The 19,356-nt window shown below is 35.4% G+C and overlaps 1 protein-coding gene across 3 annotated transcripts in view; it reads right to left on the minus strand.

Annotated features, from left to right (window-relative positions):
- Positions 1–300: 300 nt before the first annotated feature.
- Positions 301–19,356, minus strand: part of LOC148943595 (uncharacterized) — a 29,712-nt gene continuing 10,656 nt past the window's right edge. For 2 of the 3 annotated variants that reach the window (XM_089101930.1, XM_089101931.1), the window contains exons 3-8: positions 18,927–19,094; positions 17,699–17,811; positions 16,644–16,808; positions 7,691–10,083; positions 1,979–2,290; positions 301–510 (exon numbers count right to left, since the gene is read on the minus strand). In XM_089101930.1, coding sequence (XP_088958056.1) covers positions 424–510; positions 1,979–2,290; positions 7,691–10,083; positions 16,644–16,808; positions 17,699–17,811; positions 18,927–19,094 — 3,238 coding nt within the window. In that variant the 3' untranslated portion in view covers positions 301–423. Of the gene's footprint in view, positions 511–1,978; positions 2,291–7,690; positions 10,084–14,083; positions 14,246–16,643; positions 16,809–17,698; positions 17,812–18,926; positions 19,095–19,356 lie in introns of those variants that run through there. The other variant, XM_089101932.1, reaches the window with a different exon arrangement.

Raw genomic sequence — 19,356 nt, forward strand, 5'->3', positions numbered from 1 at the left:
ATTAATTACACTCATCAACAATCTTTTAGCATCTTCGATAGTTTCATAATGGATGTCACCCGAGTTAAGCAAGGGTCTATTGGCACATCATAATACAGTTTTGCTGGCCAACAGACGTCAAACCTGAATCTGGGCATACTTATCCATAGGCGAGATTTCACTAGAATCCTGATGAAACTCGAAGTTGAATAAGTATCGTAAGCTCTTCTTGAGTTAAGTCTATAATAGTGGTCCTTTTATCTTCGTTTTCTCTAAAACAATGTTTGCGACGAATAATTTGCTAATTTCGGAAAGTGCATATAAATATTTGTCATATTTATTATTATAAAGGGCATTGCGAACGAAAACGACAACTCGACTAGTCCTATAACTTTAAAAAATATATACACAATTTAAAAAAAACTATCACGATGAGTAAAGAACTCAGTCCACACGGGTTTTTTCTTTCCAAGTATCTGCTCCTTGTTTAACCTTTTCTCCAGCGTACTGAGCAGCATCAGATGCTCTATGCTAAAAAAGAAAAAAAAAACATAAATATCGTGTCATAAATTCAAATTTCAGCGCTTTCCATCCAAACTTTTAAATAAAATATGTTCCCTTTTTGCTACTAAGCTCTTACTTTTCTGATCTTACACCATCCTGCTCAGATGTCAGTCGAAAGTGACAAGAGAACATATTACAGAGGGTGTTACGGGATTTCTCGTTACAGTCTTCAGATCAGAGTAGGATGAATTTTGATTTTCAGAAGAAAAAAAAAATGTTGACCTGACAAGCACAATCAGTCTTCAGATAATCTTAGTATTATTTTCTGTCAAAAGATATTATGTGTTAGCAGATTATTTAGCCAAAAAACAGGTTTTATACGCGTCCAATCACCTCGAGGTTTGTGCAAAAATTATTCTGTAATACTTATAGCAGAGGCTATGAAAAGTATCTGTAACTGTTTGGAACACCGATTTCTAAATACCTCCGTCAGAGCAAAGTGCCTCTTGTGGCTCTTAAGCCACGTCTCAATTTGCCTATTTCGGTCGAAGCTGGTTAAGTGGCGTCTGAACCAGTGACCAAATAGCGCATGCTTACAGGGGGTGAATAAAGTGTCATCCTATTCGGGTGTATCTTAATCGATTACCCATTTAAAAGTGGCATAACCAACACAGCAGCATTGTATTTTGCAATTTTCTTTTGGTTTATATTTCACCAACTGATTTTACCTGACGGCTACTAAATGATAATAAAATTAATTTTTCAGTGTGACACCTGTGCGCTTTTGAAGCTTACCCCGGTGTTGCTCCATATCAATTAGGTTCGCACAAAAAATTTGTGCGTTCGCACAAAAATATTCTTGATAGTTAGCCGTTCCATTAAGACAAGGTAAAATAAAGTGTCATAATGGTTGGTTTGAATCATAGGTTACACTTTCAGTCATACACATAGCGAAAACTCGCTCTTACATTTTCATAATCTTGAGCGCAATCAGGATTTTAATCTTTTGTGGCACTAGTTTTTATTCAAGGATTCACTTGTTTCAGATCTATCCGTTCACAGGGCCAGAATTATGAAATTACTTAATTTTTCTTAGAAAAAAAAATTAGAACAGACCAAATAAACTGGTGGCAAACTGATGTATCTAAAACATGAAGGTACTCAATGTTGAAATTTACTCAATGTTGAAATTATACGCATTATTTTATATTATGCAGCATTGAGTTTTTACTTTCTAGACTCAATTAATTTTTAAAAAGGAAAGAACCAGATCCAAACATGCCAGATTTAGAAAATTTCTAAGAAATAAAAGAAAAAAGTAAATAAGAGTGTTTGCAGTTTTGGCCAACGTACACACGCACTAAAGTTTAAACGTGGAAATCGTCGTGATACAATTTCCATCTCAAAATTATATTCTTTTAAATATTCAAGCACATAACTTGGTTCGTGCACCTGTTCAAAAGATCCCTATTTACGATAAAAAATAACAACTTACTTTTGATGCATCATATGCTGATCCTGTCACTTCCCTTGCTGCACCTGCACCATGAGCAGCGGTGTCATATGCTTTTTCAGCTCCATGAGCCGCCGTATCCTTTACTACACCGGCACCATGGGCTACAGTGTCATATGCAGCACCAGATGCACGCTGTGCAGCACCAAAAGCAGATCCAACGGTATCTTTGGTAGCATCATATGCCCCTCCAACAGCTCCTCCAACAGACGCAGCAGCCTGCCTGGATGTATCATAGACTGCCTGTGGTGATTCTTTAACTGCGTCATAAACATTTCCAGCAGCATCTTTTACCTATTAAAGAAACGTTCACATATTGTGCTTTCGTCTTGGCATAGGAAGAAACGAAAAAAAAAATGATGGAAAGAAAGGAGTAGCAAACAAACAAATTGAGGAAGAGCTGACCCATAGGTCAGGTCCTACGGTAATTCAAATTGCACTATTACAATTTCATAGGAACACAAAAAACAAAAAATGCTTTTGGATTCTTTTTAATAAAAATTACTCCTAGTTGCTTGAACAAAGATTTTTTTTTCCAATACGACAGATGGTAACTAAAGTATTACCGTATTTTCTTTGAGAAAAAAAGGTATCCATAATCAAACAGTTCGTGGTAACCGATAGTAACCGATACTCTAAACAACGGAATTTTGATACCAATAGACATATCAAAAGAATCGGCTTCTTATGCTGATTTCAGTTATATAAATTTCATTAACTTTAGTCTTGCCCATCAAAGATAGTTTTCTGATTTTCGAAAAAAAGGGGTAAACAGCCCCTAAAAGTCAAATAATCTCGATAAAATCACATCAGCAGCTTCAGCGTATCAGAGAACCCTACTGTATAGGTTTCAAGCTTCTATCCGCAAAAATGTGGAATTTTGTATTTTTTACCAAAAGAAAGATCACGGAGGATACGTTTGTTGTTGTTTTTTCCTCAGGGGTGATAGTTTCGACCCATTGGTCCAAGAATATCGGGAGAGCTCATTCGAACGGAAATTGAAAGTTCTAGTGCCCTTTTTAAGTGACCAAAAGAATTGAGTGCAACTAGACTCCCTCCCCCGCCCTTTTTTTCCCAAAATCGTCAGATCAAAATTTTGAGATAGCCATTTTGTTCATCTTAGTTGAAAGGCCAAATAACTGCTTTTGGATATAACATGACCCCCTCCCCAAAAGCCCCAGGGGAAAGGTCTAAGGTATAAAATTTGTCCATTGTTTGCGCATGGTATTTGTTATTGTGATGTAGGTATACATTTTTCAGTGGAGAGGGGGGGGACAAATTTTCTGCTGGGGGTTTTTCCACGGGAGAATTTGACATGGGGAGGGAAGTTTCCAGGGAGTGAACCTGTCAGGGGAAATTATACACTGAAGGATTTCGCAAAAATTCTAATACAAAATTGTTTTTATATGTCTTGCTTTCTCTTTTCCGTCTCAATTTTACATGCAGTGGTTAAGAGCAATTATCCGGGGTAAATTTTCACCGGGATTAAATTATATAGAGGATATTTCCGTCGGGAGGGGATTCTCCGTGGAGGTAGGGCCAGGATTTCCTGGAATTATTTAAAAAAACAATCAGAAACTAAATAAAAAAACAAGTTTTTTCAACTGAAAGTAAGGAGCAACATTAAAACTGAAAACGAACAAAAATTACTTCGTATATAAAGGGGACTGTCCCCTCCTCAACAGGTCGCTCTTTACGCTAAAATTTGAACGAAACACAAGGGCCGTTTAAATAGAACAATAAGACACGTTTTAAAAAGTATTAAAAAGCTTTAGCGTAAAGAGCAAGGTGTTGAGGAGGGAACAACCCCCTTTATATTCGAAATAAGTTCTGTTCGTTTTAAGTTTCAATGCTGCTCCTTACTTTCAGTTGAAAAAACTTGTTTTTATTTAATGTCAACAAAAACTGACCTGATCTCAAAGTAAATTGTTGAAACCTGTAACGATATAGCTAAGCGAAAGAAGCTACTTGTATATGGTGACCCAGCTGATGAAAATGTGGCTAAAATATTTGAAAGAACTCTTATTTTTCCTACTAAATCAATTTTTCAGAATCAGTGAGTGTCCAGTCATACCGTAAACCTTACCCAAAACGTAAACCCCAATAAATAAAAGCTCTGCCATTTTTTTAAATAATAAAAAGTGCAAATGTGCTATTTTTATACAATTGTGCTTATAAAATAAATCCTCTGGGCAGGGGATTTCAACCATAGATTTTAATAGTGCTCTTAAATGGCATCAGTGTAAATTTTAGGTACCAATTGACAATTCATGATGGCGTTATCAAGATGAGTTTACAAAAATCTTTACGATCTTGCTGTAGCCCACAAGCCTTGGACGAAACAAACGAGAAATTACTGCCGACCACAAGTAATTCTTTATTCCAAGATTGGAGCTCAGAACCTCTGGTTAAGGGTTTTCAACTATGGTGATTCCAAAGGTGCACTTCAAGCTCTCAAAATTTCAGGAAATTCGTTTCCATAATGGACTTTTACTTTTACAGCGAACTATACAATAGTTATCATTCGCGATCTTTATCAAAATAAGAGTTCTTCTCAGTAGTTTTTTTTAAACCTATTTCTAAGTTTTCCGTTACTATGGGCCGTAATTCGCTCTTTACTAGGTTACAGCTATTGCTGCTTCACATTGAAGATTAGACTTAACCCTGTTCATTGTCACAAAAATTTCAGGATCACCTACACACTGACATATGACCTCATGATGAAGAAGAGACTAGTTATTCTAAGGCTTAATTCAAAGAAAGAAGTAAAGTAAATATTGATGCACATACGTAGGACACGAAAGTCAGGTATAACCATATTTATCTTGTCGTTTGCAAACTGTAAGTATCTTGTCGTTTGCAAACTGTAAGTATCTTGTCGTTTGCAAACTGTAAGAAGTTCGATGTCAGCAATGGCACACTGACAAACAATATGTATTGTTTTACTGTTAATATTCTACATTAAAAAAGATAATCAACATGACTTACAGGGATACATCCCAGCATCTATCTACAGCTAAGAACGGATAACTGGGGGCTAACTCTACAATAACATACAGCAACCACGTATAAGATTTAGTTGAAATTTTTAAGATAAAAAGTAGATAATTGTGGCAATGAAAACTATAGAGAAATACTTCTTTTACAAGTTAAATTTTCAAACCTTGAAGTAGAAAATCAAAAAAGACCTAAACGGCAAGTTTCCTTTAATGGCTACACATCTCCTTTGATGGGTCATAGGGGATAATTTTTAAATTTAAATGACATCCCCTCCAAAATGTTACATATTGGGTATATAAAAAGAAAAAAAAAACTTTTTCTGGGGAAGCTGCTTGAGTTTTACCCCTAAGACTTGGATGCTTTTATTTTTACCCCGAAGTCCTTGGTTTCTTATAACAGAATTTTTCAAAAAAACAAAAAAATTAAAAAAACATCCTTTTTACAAAATGAACCTTTTTTAGTGTGCCTTTAGTTTTTGTTATGCTCTGCCACTTCTTAAAGTGGGTGGAGGTTAGTGCTCCTGAATTCTAAGGAATTAACTTCTAAAGGAACTAAATCCTAAAGAATTAATTCTAAGCAATGTTAATTCTAATTAATTCTAAGGGGATAATTTCAAAATTCAAAATGGCATCCCCTCCAAAATGTTACATAAATGCCCCTAAGGCTTGGATGCTTTTATTTTTACCCTGAAGTCCTTGGTTTTTTATAACAGAATTAAAAAAAAAATAAAAAATTAAGAAAACGTCCTTTTTACAAAATGAACATTTTGTAGTGTGCCTTTAAATTTTGTTATGCTCTGCCACTTCTTAAAGTGGGTGGAGGTTAGTGCTCCTGAATTCTAAGGAATTAAATTCTAAAGGAACTAAATCCTAAAGAATTAATTCTAAGCAATGTTAATTCTAATTAATTCTAAGAGGATAATTTTAAAATTCAAATTGGCATCCCCTCCAAAATGTTACATATTTGGTATTAAAAGGAAAAACAACTTTTTCTGGGGAAGCTGCTTGAGTTTTGCCCTAAGGCTTGGATGCTTTTATTTCTACCCTGAAGTCCTTGGTTTTTTATAACAGAATAAAAAAAAAAATAATTGAGAAAACATCCTTTTTACAAAATGAACATTTTGCAGTGTGCCTTTAAATTTTGTTATGCTCTGCCACTTCTTAAAGTGGGTGGAGCCTGAATTCTAAGGAATTAAATTCTAAAGGAACTAAATCCTAAAGAATTAATTCTAAGCAATGTTAATTCTAATTAATTCTAAGTGGATAATTTTAAAATTTAAAATGGCATACCTCCAAAATGTTACATAATTGGTATTAAAAGGAAAAACTTTTTCTGGGGAAGCTGCTTGAGTTTTGCCCTAAGGCTTGGATGCTTTTATTTTTACCCTGAAGTCCTTGGTTTTTTATAACAGAATTAAAAAAAAAAAAATTAAGAAAACATCCTTTTTACAAAATGAACATTTTGTAGTGTGCCTTTAAATCTCGTTATGCTCTGCCACTTCTTAAAGTGGGTGGAGGTTAGTGCTCCTGAATTCTAAGGAATTAAATTCTAAAGAAACTAAATCCTAAAGAATTAATTCTAAGGAATGTTAATTCTAATTAATTCTAAGGGGATAATTTTAAAATTTAAAATGGCATCCCTCCAAAATGTTACATATTTGGTATTAAAAGGAAAAACAACTTTTCTGGGGAAGCTGCTTGAGTTTTGCCCCTAAGGCTTGGATGCTTTTATTTTTACCCTGAAGTCCTTGGTTTTTTATAACAAAATTTAAAAAAAAAATTAAGAAAACGTCCTTTTTACAAAATGAACATTTTGTAGTGTGCCTTTAAATTCTGTCATTCTCTGCCACTTCTTAAAGTGGGTGGAGGTTAGTGCTCCTGAATTCTAAGGAATTAATTTCTAAAGGAGCTAAATCCTAAAGAATTAATTCTAAGGAATGTTAATTCTAATTAATTGTAAGGGGATAATTTTTAAATTTAAAATGGCATCCCTCCAAAATGTTACATATTTGGTATTAAAAGGAAAAACAACTTTTCTGGGGAAGCTGCTTGAGTTTTGCCCCTAAGGCTTGGATGCTTTTATTTTTACCCTGAAGTCCTTGGTTTTTTATAACAGAATTTTAAAAAAAAATTAAGAAAACATCCTTTTTACAAAATGAACATTTTGTAGTGTGCCTTTAAATTTTTTTATGCTCTGCCACTTCTTAAAGTGGGTGGAGGTTAGTCCTCCTGAATTCTAAGAACTTTTATTTTAAAATAAATTAGAACTTTTATTTTAAGAATCCCGACAGGATTTTCAAAAAAAAGAATTACAACAAAAATAAGTACTTTTGTCCCTGCAGATTAGAACTATGTGACATTTTCAAGAAATTCCGATTGGAAAGTTTTCGAGTTAGTCTCTAGTGGCCCTGAAGTGAGGACGCATACAAGCGCATTTACAAAGTTGCCTTTAGCGTTTTCTTTCAGCGTAAAATTTTTCTTTATATTGATTATACAGGTGTAGAATTTGCATTTGGGTGTTATAGTTGTAGTTAGTACTTAGTTCTTTTTCATTTGATCATTATAAATTAGTTAAAAGGCGTGGACTATTTATATGTAAAAATCTAAGATGTAACGATTTAGCTCATCAATTGATCTTTTAGTTGCGTCTGTGTAACCATTTAATCTAAACTAGCCAACTTCGAATATATTTTACCTTGCCAAAGACGTTAGTTCCACTCTCTGGAGTCTTTCTATAAGCTTGTTGCCCTTGCTGATATACCTGCTCTCCTGACTGTTGGGCTGCATTGTAAGCACCTTCTGCGCCCCTCTTTATTCTATCTGAAGCCTCTTCCACTTGTTCAGAGCTGCTTTGGAAAGGATGCATAATGGTATCAGCAACGCGATGGAGGAATCCTTCACCCTGGTGTCTGGCCTCCTCTGCTTCTCTTTTAGTTCTTTCGATAGCCTCTTGGGATTCATCACCACCCGATCTAAAGGGTGATGCAACTGTATCTTTAACTTTTTGCATAAAACCTTGACTCTGATCCGCAGCTTCTTCAGCTTGTATTTTTGCTCTTTGGCCAGCTTCTTTGGCTGTATCAGCTGCAGAATTAAATGGTGATGTGATCGTCTCCTTAATACTTTGGAACATTCCTTTGCTTTGTTCTACTTGCTCTTCAGCAGCTTTCTTGGCTCTTTCAAAGCTTTCTTGAGACTGTTCCGAACCGCTACTAAATGGAGAAGTAATTGTTTCTTTAGCTCTTTCAAATAAGCTTTGACCTTGGTCTGCGGCTTTCTGTGCTGCTTCTTCAGCAGATCTTCTAGCTCGCTCATATCCTTCTTGGGTCTGATCATATCCGGAACTAAAGGGAGCAGCAATAGTATCTTTTACTTTTCCAAAAAAACCCTGACCAGCATCAGCTGCCTGTGGAGCACGATATTGAGCTTCATCTTTGGTGCTATCATACGTGTCCTTAGCCTGATCTGATGAACTAAACGGAGCTGTTAAAGTATCTTTAACTCTATTAAGAAATCCTTTGGATTGCTCCTGTGCTGCTTGTGCCGTCTCCTGTGCTCTCTTGTAAGCATCATCTGCTGTGCCTGCTACTGTTTCATACGCACCTTTACCTGTATCTTGTGCTTGGTGGTAAGTATCTCTGGCTACTCTTTGAAGATTTTCAGGACTTTCCTTTAGTCCTTCATAGGCTCCCTGGGCTTGCTCTGCAGCTGTATTCTTTATTTTTCTTGCTGAACGAACAGCATCATCAAACACACTTCTTGCCGATTCGTAAGCCTTATTATAGGCTTCTTGAGCCCTATCTGGGGCACTAACAAATGCGCTTTTAACTTTTTCGTATATTCCAGGAGGTTGCTCTGGTTCACCCATTGCTTTTTCATAGGAATTTCTTGCTGCTTCGTACGCCCTGTTATACAAATCTTGTGTCTGATCAGCACCAATATTCAATGCATGTTTGATTTTTTGCATGACAGTCTCGCCACCTTCTTGAACACTTTCTCCCGCTTCTTGTGCCGTTCTAACTGACTGCTCATAAGCGTTCCTTGCTGCATCAAAGGCACTATTGTAAGCATTTTGAGCCACAGTTTGTGTGCTTTCGGCCGTATCCTTAACTGTCTGCGCCCCCTGTGAACCGTAATCGGCGGCACGCTTGTAAACATTTTGAGCCGTGTCTTGAATTTGTTCTCCTCCTGATTGTACATACTCACCACCCTGTTTTGCAATATTTGAGGCTTGGTGGTATGCTCCTTGAGCTGTGTCTCGAACCTGTTCAGCCCCTTGCTGAGCCATATGAGCTGCTTGTTGATAAGCTCCCTGTGCCGCATCTCTTGCTTGATCTGCACCTCTTTGCGCTAATTGAGCAGCTTGGTCGTAAGCCCCATAAGCCGTGTCTCCCACTCTTTGGCCTGTTTGTTTTACATAGTCTCCAGCACCTCGAGCAGTGTCTTTAGTCCCTTGGTATGCTGAGCCAAGGGTGTCTGTAGCTTTATCATAAACACCCTCTACTTGATATTGGGCTTCTCTTGCCTTCCTACTCAGCTCGTCAGAGGTAGTTAAAGGATGCAAAATTCGATCGACCATTCCAGGACTTGGTTCTTCTGGTACAGCTGCAGGTGTTGCCTCTCTGCCTAATTCATGCCTTTTTTGCCTCTGGAGCTCTTCTGATGAAGTAAAAGGGTGCAAAACATGATCAGCAATACTAGGCTCCTCTTCGGCAATATGTCTTCGTTCTCTGTTTTGTCTTTCTAATTCTTCATTTGGAGTAAGAGGATGGGTGGCTCTCTGTAATAGGCTCGGTTGATCATCCTCCCTAGCATGAACTTCTCTTGAATTTTGCTTTAGCTCTTCCTTCGATGTTAAAGGGTGAGCAAGTCTTTCCAGTACTCCTGGCTCTTCTTCTGTTCCTCTAGTTGCAGCTCTTTTTCTGCGTTCAAGTTCTTCTGGACTAGTCAAAGGATGTTTGATTTTATCCATCACTGACGGACCAAAATCTTCCCCCGTTTCTTTTGTCCTTAATATGTGGGGCTGATCGTCATTTTGAGCTTCACTGCCAGTAAAAACATTCTTCACCTTTTCTAAAATGCCAGGACCTAAAAATAGAAGATTGGTGAAATTCAATAAAACTGTCGTCGATTGGATATGGGGGTTCGCTGTCCTATAAATTTATTAGCTGCCTTACTAACTAAATGAATAGCTTACAAACAAAATTCTTTACCAATTGGTAAGTAGTATAGTAATTATTTAAAACCATAAGCAGCTGTCAATTAGTAAGTAGTTCAAACAGTTTTATGAAGAAATTTTCCGTACCAGTTTGAAAGGGAAGAATCATTATATTATTTGAAAGGGAAGAATCGTTTGAAACGTACTCATTATATCAAGTGACAGACATTTGGGAACGCAGAACTACTGGACGGTGTCTGGTTGGAGCATGGCGCCTAGGCTCTTATTTTGGGAGGGAAGAGTTTATTCTGGTTTCATATTTGTTGAAGCTATTTTCTGCGTTAACCATGACCCATCAGGGCTTTTAAGGCGAAGTCTCGTACGATTTCAAAAGTTTATCAAAAGATTCTGTATGAACAAATAAATCGAAACAAGTTTAAATTTGTGTACTAAGCCTATTCCAAACTTTTTTTTTCTTTTTTTTTTTTAATACTGGAACAAGATTTAGCTAGACAATATTTCGTTCTCAGTTTGAATTTATGTTTAGTAGAAGACACCCAATTCTTAAATTTTACTGTTGATTCTGCAAGCACAAATTTCATTAACCTTACAGAGTTCTCGCTTAGAAACAATTTATATTAAAAAAATTTTTTGAGTGAACTTCCCTGATCACTTAAAAATCGAACAAGATCGGTTTTTTGTGAGATTTGAAACTACGCCACTACATATGAACCCCCCCTCCCTAATTCTAAAGCGTTAATGTTATTTTTATTTTGGACCCGAAAAAATAACACATAGGGAAGAGTAACTTTCCAAAAGCAACATTGAACTTGCCTGTGTTGTAAACTCACTTGCTGTATTAAGACAATGGGAGCAGTGAAGGTGTTAAAAGTAAAATAACCAAGGCTCAGGGTGTTTTTTCACAGTTAAAAAAAGTTTGGAAGAATAAAAAGATAAGTCTGCAAATCAAGATTAGAATACTGGAAGCTCTACAGTGATGACAGTGGTCAAATATGGCTCTGAAGCATGGGCGCTCCGAAAAGCGCATAAAGATTTGCTAGATATTTTCCAGAGAAATCGCCTACGGATTGTTCTGTGTAAGCAGTTGACTGACTGTATTTCAAACAGTAGGCAGTACGAAAAATGGGGTTCATTCCCGCATTCTAGGGCTATAATGAAAGAAAGGTTGAGATGGCTAGGGCACGTTCTGCGGATAAAGGATGACAGTGCCAAAGGTTGTCCTTTTTGGCCAACCGTCTATGACTAAACAGAAAGCAGGTCGGTCTCGTCTAGAGTGGGAGGATATCATAAAGAAAAATTTAAAGAAAATGGGAACTTCCTCGGAGGGTGTAAAGAGGGAGGCGTTGAATAGATTGGGATCGAGGAGGAGCGTGCGTAGCTGTGTTGGTCTCAGGTGACTTGGTGCTGCGGTCAGTTGTTAGTAGCAGTAGCAGTATTCCTATCCCCCCCTTCTTGGAAAAAGCAGCATTCAATTATTTTTCAAGTTATCTAAGTTCTTTCAGGTTTTTTGATGCACCTACTGCAATGAAATATATTGATATTGACAACTCTTAACTATATTAATAGCAATTTATCCAAAACAAGCTTTCAATGGGATGGAATTGTCTTTACCAGTGCGTTAGTACATAGTGGATTAACAATACGAGTTAAAATGATGAACATAATAAGAGCTAGTAAAATTAAACAGGTGAACAGGGGGAAGGTTATTCTCCCGAAATATTTTTACCCTAATGTGAAAACTAGTTTTGATATTAGACTAGTTAAACAAACAAAATAGAATTTTTCGTTGCATATTTGTCGTTCTGACTAAGATTCTTTCAGAACCTCAGACCAAACCATGGTAAATAATTGAACAATCTCAAGGTTTCTTTTTCTCCAGTAAACATAGTAAAAGCGAGAAATCGGTTTTTCACATAAATTAATTCTAGTGAGTCCTAAAATCTTAAATGATGCTTGAAACTTGTTTGAATAACCAAGAGTGCAAAACAAATTATAAGCTCAACTAGATTTTTTCACTTTTCAACACTTCTGTTTTATGTGTTCCAGCGAAAATACAAATTTTGCATAAATACACAAAAGTTTATTTCCATCCATAATGCATTCCAAAGGTACCAGACTTAAAAAGCTCACAATTTACTTGATTTCTTTCTTGAAGCTACGTTATAAGCATCATAGATTAACTCAATTTGTGGTATATTGTTGTATTTACTTTTGGCCACTTCTGTTTCTTGTGTTCAAGCGAAAATACAAACTTTAAATACACAATGTTCCTTCCCATCTATAATGCATTTCAAAGGCACCAGACTTAAAAGCTCACAATTTAAATTGAGTTTCTTCCTGAAGCTAATTTATAAGTTTTCACAATAATTCTATTTTCTGTATAAATTACTCTATTCAAATGCAACTTCAGTTTCTTATAAAAAAATCCTATGTGTTTATTGGTATAGTTTAAGGGCTTAAAGACCCATCCATAACTTTATTCTGTTGACTTTGACTTGATGAACCTTGACCAATAGCTATCAACTCAGACGTTGGTAGTCTCAACTTCAATCCCCCCCTACCCCCTCAAATCAAAAGTAGTAGAAATCCCGAAATATCAAGTAGCAAGTCTATCAGCTATGGTTTATGTATTTATATATCAGCAATGACTTATCCGATAACCATTTTTTATTATTTTATAAGAAATCAGGAAAGGCTGTATCACTTACACAAGCGAGCCTTGTGATACTTAAAATTTATGTTGCAGTGGTTTTGCGACAAAAACAACAAAAAAACAAAAACAAAAACAAGATACTTCTATCCTTTGGTCAACTGATTTCAGAACTATCCATTCACCTGACGGAATTATGATATTATTTTCATTTCATAAAACGATATACACTTGCTTAAAAATAAAAACCATTTTCGGCATGTTTTGGAATTTTTTCACCATACCTAAAAGAAAATGCAAAGTAAATTTAAAAATTATCGTTTGTAAGATGGATAAACTGAATCTCAGCTATCGATTGATGTCATGTCACCTTACATTGAAACATTAAAAATTACAACACCAAAAAAATAATATACCAAACTTGCACAGTGAATATTAACCTTAAAAAACACAAATATTCATGTATGTAAGTTCGGATTTTGACTAAAATTTAAATGTTAATATTGCCTTTTTACTGAAAGATTATACTTCCGCACTCACATCGGTGTATTGGCTGAAGATAGATGGCATCCCTGGCCTTACGGAGTGATTTTTTCTCATTTAAACTTTGAATTTCATCTCTGGTATAACTGAATATGATCGTTAGTTCTGTTTATTTTTAATTGGTTGTTCTTCCTCATCTATGTCTGCAAAGCGATCAAAATAAAAGATAATCACAAAGTATGTCAAAGAACTGTTTTTATTTGCTTTTCCCTTGAATTTATGTTTTGATTCCGTTTTAGGTTAAAATTTGCCCTTTTACAAAAATGAGTAGTTTGTGACTCAAACGACAGTAAAAACTTCTGGATGTACTGAAAATTTTTGAACATGATAAGTTTCCAACATATGGTAAGCGCACCCTTTGATATGCGGAATGCCTTTCCACCAAATGATGTACGCGGATCTTTCAGGGTGGTTTCCTTTTCTTGAAATTCCTTTAATTAGGCTTATATGCCTTACCTCCTGAAAAACGTAAGCTTTTACTAATTTCTGGAACTGCTTGTGAGAGCCCCTCATATTACATTTAATTTTACTTTTTAGTTGGTTCATTAGGAATTATTTCAAACTTGTCGGATCACTTTGGTTTTAATGGAAGCATGAAAAATATGTGATATGAAATAAAATACTATACAGTACAAGCTTGGTAAAACGGTATACTTGGCTAGAAATAGGATGGGAGCCGTCGTCCTTAAAGAGAAGAAACTCCTTAATTTTGTTACCTCTATTGAGCTGTCCATGCTCGGCATACACATTATCAACTGCTTCAGCACCAACATTGTACATAGATTCTGCTTTATCTTTGACAGGATCGTAACTCTTGTCTAAGGCTTTAAGTATCCTTCGGTACCACAAATCAGCTAAAGAGGATGAGCAATTTCAAAGAGAAACTTTAAAGTCTCACTGAAGGCAGGTTATGGTGGTGTGTTATAGCTGTAATATACTATTATGTATATTACATAATAGTAGTATAATAGTAGTATAAATATGGTGTTTTATAGCGGGATAGTATGTAAAATACTATCCCGAGTCGCATTTTTAGGCTTATTAAGAAGATCTCATTCTAAGTCACTCCTCATTCTTTACGGTTCGTTTGGGAATGGGATTAACTTTAAATAACTAAGGAGGAATAGGCAAACTTTTCTAATAGGCAAGCTAGCTACTGTAGCAATTTCTTTTCAGCTCTGAACTTTTTTAAAAAAAGGAAGGAATTAATTTTCAGTAAAAAAAAATAGTTCGCCTATATCTAGTTAGCTAGAGTTAATTTCTTAATAAACCGTAGAAAGTGAGGAATGAACTGGAACGAAGCATTCTTAATAAAACGGGCCTTATGTACCTTAACTTCTGGCAAATCTAAAATTACCAATTTGTCAAGCTTTGGGGTAAAAATTTTCTCTGCAACGGCAGGGCTATTTTAAGTCACCCTATAATATAAAAAAGGAAAAACATTCATGATTTCACCCTTAAACAGATTCAAATTATAAATAATACCAAAAATTTGACAATAAACAAAAATATATATTATCATTCTAAACTTTTAATTTAATTTTGGCTTCCATTAATCCCGGTAATTTTAGAGAAAATTCCATTTCGCTAAAATATTACAAGTAAATGTACTGCTTGTGACCCGATGATATATGTTTGAATGTATTTCTAAGGAATCATTGAGCAAAACTTATCATGCTGGAAAACAACTTTCATTACTTCCAGTTTACACCTATACATAATAAATCTCTGTACCCCTTTCCAATGCGCCTTCAGTTAGCCTTCAAAATTGTTTTGTCGGGTAGCCTACTAACTTACCGACAATTTTTTTTTTTTTAGCAAAAGAAATGTTGAAAGCAGAGTGACGTTCCATTGTTTCCACATATTATATTTTCCCATCACTTCGCTGTCACTTCGATCACAATCGAACGATCAAAATTAATCACACATAAATGTGATCACATCACTTTGATCACACTTATCAGAGCTGATAGGTTTAGCTTATTTTATAGGCCTCTTAATTTCGTTTTATTTTCCTAAGCCGTCTTCTCAAACTTGGCTGAGCTATCAGTAAGGTGGTGGCAAATATACCCCCCCTCCAGGAAAATATCCCCCCGTCCCGGAAAATACCCCCCCCCCCCGTGGAAAATAAGGATTTCCAAATTTGAGAATTTTATTTGAGTCTCATTTCTTAGATATTAGTTATGAGTACTAGAGAAGCTAAATTTTGGCAATGATCTTGATAGAGTGAGTTTTATGTTTCTATACAGTCCAAAATCAATTCTTAAACGACAAGCTGATTAAAAACATTTTCTATCGAAAAAAAAATTATTTTTATAGAAGCTAAATTTTAACAGTCCATTATATTATTTTCTTTAGAATATTCATCATCCTAAAGCGCGTTTGCTAACACCAAAGTCTGAAAACTGCTTGCGCCAAGAAATCACTGTAGTAAACCTGAGCTAGCAATGAATGCACATTATTGATTTTATACATTATTTTTCTTTCGTAAACTTGATCAATATGGGCTCTCAAGATATTATTTCATAGATTCTAAGCTTATTGTTCTTCCATTGTGATCTTTTAGTTATCTTTTTTGCTACGTTTTTGGGATTGGGATGAATTGCCAGTAATAGCATTAGCAGCAGTTAACAAGACTATCAGCAAAATATTCAGGAGTTCATTTTTTGAATTTTTAGTTAGCTGTATTAGAATAGCCTAATGAGTGAACTGTCTTTTGCGTACATTCTAAATAGATTGCTTTCAAATCTTTGAGTTGTCGATCTAAAAATTATAACAACGTTCCAGTTTCTTTTTCCTTAAAAAATTACAAACGTGTGAATGGGAAGAGGAAATAAAATGCGAATATTCAAATTTTTGACACTGGTGCATCCCCTAAGACTATCATATTGTTTTACTTAGGACAAAAATAATGTTTATCCCAAATTTTGTCTGTTTTTTTACGGTTAAATTTTGCATTTTACGTAACTGGACCACAGATCCTATTAACTCTTGGGTTTTCGTTGTTTTTATTTACTGTTTTTATTTTTTATTTATTTTTTTTTCGTTCAATTTTGTTCCCTTGGTTTTCTTTCTCCTTCCAATCTTGTTTTTAAAATGAAGGCTGTTTGTGCTAATCTGATAGCCCCTCATTGACACTGAAGGGTCGAGAGGATTCTGAGCAATTATTCTGAGGATTCTGAGAAAATCTACAAGAGGCCTCAAAAATGAGTAACTTGGACTACCCTCGAACCGGTTAGGCAACGATTATGGTGAAAATAATATCTGCTTACTTACTCCCTTCAGCTGCCTGATGAGCAGTGTCTCTTGCAGCTCTATAAGCATCGGATCCAGCTTGCTTAGCTTGATGATACCCTGACTGCCCGGAGTGGTATGCTTGGTCAGCCGCCTGTCTTGCTTGGTCATATCCTCTTTGCGTACTGCCGACTCCAGGAATATTTTCTGAAAGAACTTAATAGATAAGAATAGATCCGTGTTTTTAACAAATTTTGGACTCGCTTAAAATCGTAAATAAGTGGGATATGGAAAAAGCCTGCTAGATCAAAATTTACATTAACTTCAATATCCTACATCTCCCCTCCCTTTCCCGCTAAGAAAACAACAATCAAGCAAACTTGCCTTCAATTAAAATATTTTTTTACAAAAAAAAATATTTCTATAATTTAGACCCATTAATTATTACCAGAAGGCATTGTATGATTTTAAGATTAAACTAAGGACACAGAAGTAAAAGAGTAAAAGCAACTCGTGTACTCTGTTATAAATTGGCAAAACTTCAGATATCCCCAAAATAGGCAAATTTTGAGAAAAACTTATAAATTCTGAAAAACGCATATGAATAAGACTTTTTGCAAGTGATAGGGGCTAGCAGGCTCCCCACCCTGCGTTTATTTCTAAAGCCGATATTTAAAAAAAAAAAATTAACTACCAGCTTTTTCTTAAGTTACCATTTACCTGAGGAAAAATGGGACATCGGCATTTTACGTCTAGAAGGAGCTGTCTTTTCTTAAGCTTCTAAGTATATTTGAATGTCATTAATCGCACTCCAAACTAATAAGATGTATTTTGCCTACTCACCGTAGATTACGCTTTGCCGACATGGCATATTTTTTTTTTCCAGAGAGCTCTCCGACCAGATGCAAAGGATATCCTTAAGAATAAATTTTTGAACCTGTTAAGTCCCTTGGCTGTGTCTTCCGGGGAAAGCTAAGCTTGTAATTTTAGAGAATACTTTCCTTAAACTTTCCCTTATAAGTTTACAAGCCATTTCCCTTTGATTCCTTACGGCACAAAAAACTTACACTATTAAAGCATGTTAAAATTTCTAGTACCTCTGACAGTATCGTAGGCTCCCGATACTTTGTCCTTGGCCCCGGACAGTGAATCTGCGACATAATCAGTAGCTTTTTCGGTCAAAGTTTTGCCTCTTTCTATACCCTCTTTGCTGAAAGTAGAAGAAAAGATGACATAAATATCTTCTTAATGAACCTATTGGCGTTTCCATATGGCTACAATGAACCTTTTAAATTGCTGTTGCTATTTTCAAGTACCTTTCTTAGTATTTTACGCCAAGAAATAGATTACGATGTTCTTATCCCCACAGGGTCAACATAACGTAGTTTTTATATAGCGTACGAAATATAGTAAATATTTGGACCCTATTTTTACGCTTCATTATAGCTTTAGAATTTTGAACATCGATCTTTTTAAACGAAAAATTTGCATTATGAATGATTAGATTAACATTCAATTCAATTCAATTTATTCAAACAAAAATGAAGCATTACATCAATAACAATAAAGATCCTAGAAGAGAACTTGTTAAGGACCAAAAAAAAACCCATAGTTGGGTCTAAAATTGTCAATTACCTAGTTTATCTCGCATTCAATAGAGGTTGCGAACTTGAATTAATACATTTGATCAGCTCTCATTGAACGCGGCCGAAATTTTCTATCCATAAGAGGACGGAATTGCAGAATAACAATTGAAATAAGTCACAACAAGCTTTCATAAATCTAATGGACATAAGTTCAGTTTTAAAAATTTAGGACTATTTCTCTCCAGAGATAAGGTAATATAATCAACTTACAAAAATACATCACAAAGAACAATGGAATTAGAGCACGCTTTTCATCACAAATGTGCATGATAATCATTTTTTTTTCCTTTCCCTGAATTTTGTCAATCAGGAAATCAGAAAGATAGTGCTAAATCCAAAACTGTTCGCCATTCTTTTATCATTTTACTCCAATCTGTTGTAATTCAACGCAGAAAAATCTTATTCTTCACGTCAAGATCTTGCAAATACAGAAACTAAAGTAAATTCATATAGCACACAAAACTTTACTAGCTCGAAAACTTGGACAACATTCGTTGGCTATGGAAATTACTTTTTGTTAACAAGAAAACGGCCAATAAAAATATAATTGCTTCTCAGAACTGGATACGTTTCTGCAAGGAAGTGACTTGTGCAAAATTAAAGTACAGATTTATAAAGAATCCAATACAAAAATAGGACAAGCCCGGAAAGCCTAGGTTGGTTGACTTCTTTTACTTACGTCTGATGATGTGCAGCGTCTGCTGCTCTGTGTGCATAGTGGGCACCTGTTTCCGCTCCTTCTTTTGCTGGTTCTCTCGAGGTTCCCGTAAGCGTGTCGGAAATTCCATGTCCAAGCCTGCTAATATATTCTGAGGTTTTTGAAATCACACCCTCTTGCTGATGCTCTCTGTAAAACAACACTTTCATTTAAAACCTGTTTAGTAAGTTTTTTTTTCTGCGTGGCAATTTGTGTCTAAACTTTTCATACGTATCATGAAACCAGACGCTATTTAATAATATTTAATGCATGCCCAACAAAATCAACTTGTGACAGCTCTTGTTAATTTTTTTAGCATCTCTTTCATGGGAGTTCCTAGAAATCTGGACCAAAATTCCCTGTACCCCCTCCCCCAACTCGAAGTACGATCTCCCAGAATTTAGAAATCAAC

This window comes from Artemia sp. Qi Xiang Cuo, chromosome 15 (genome assembly GCF_049724085.1).
Source record: "Artemia sp. Qi Xiang Cuo chromosome 15, ASM4972408v1, whole genome shotgun sequence".
NCBI classification, from domain to species: Eukaryota; Metazoa; Arthropoda; class Branchiopoda; order Anostraca; family Artemiidae; genus Artemia; species Artemia sp. Qi Xiang Cuo.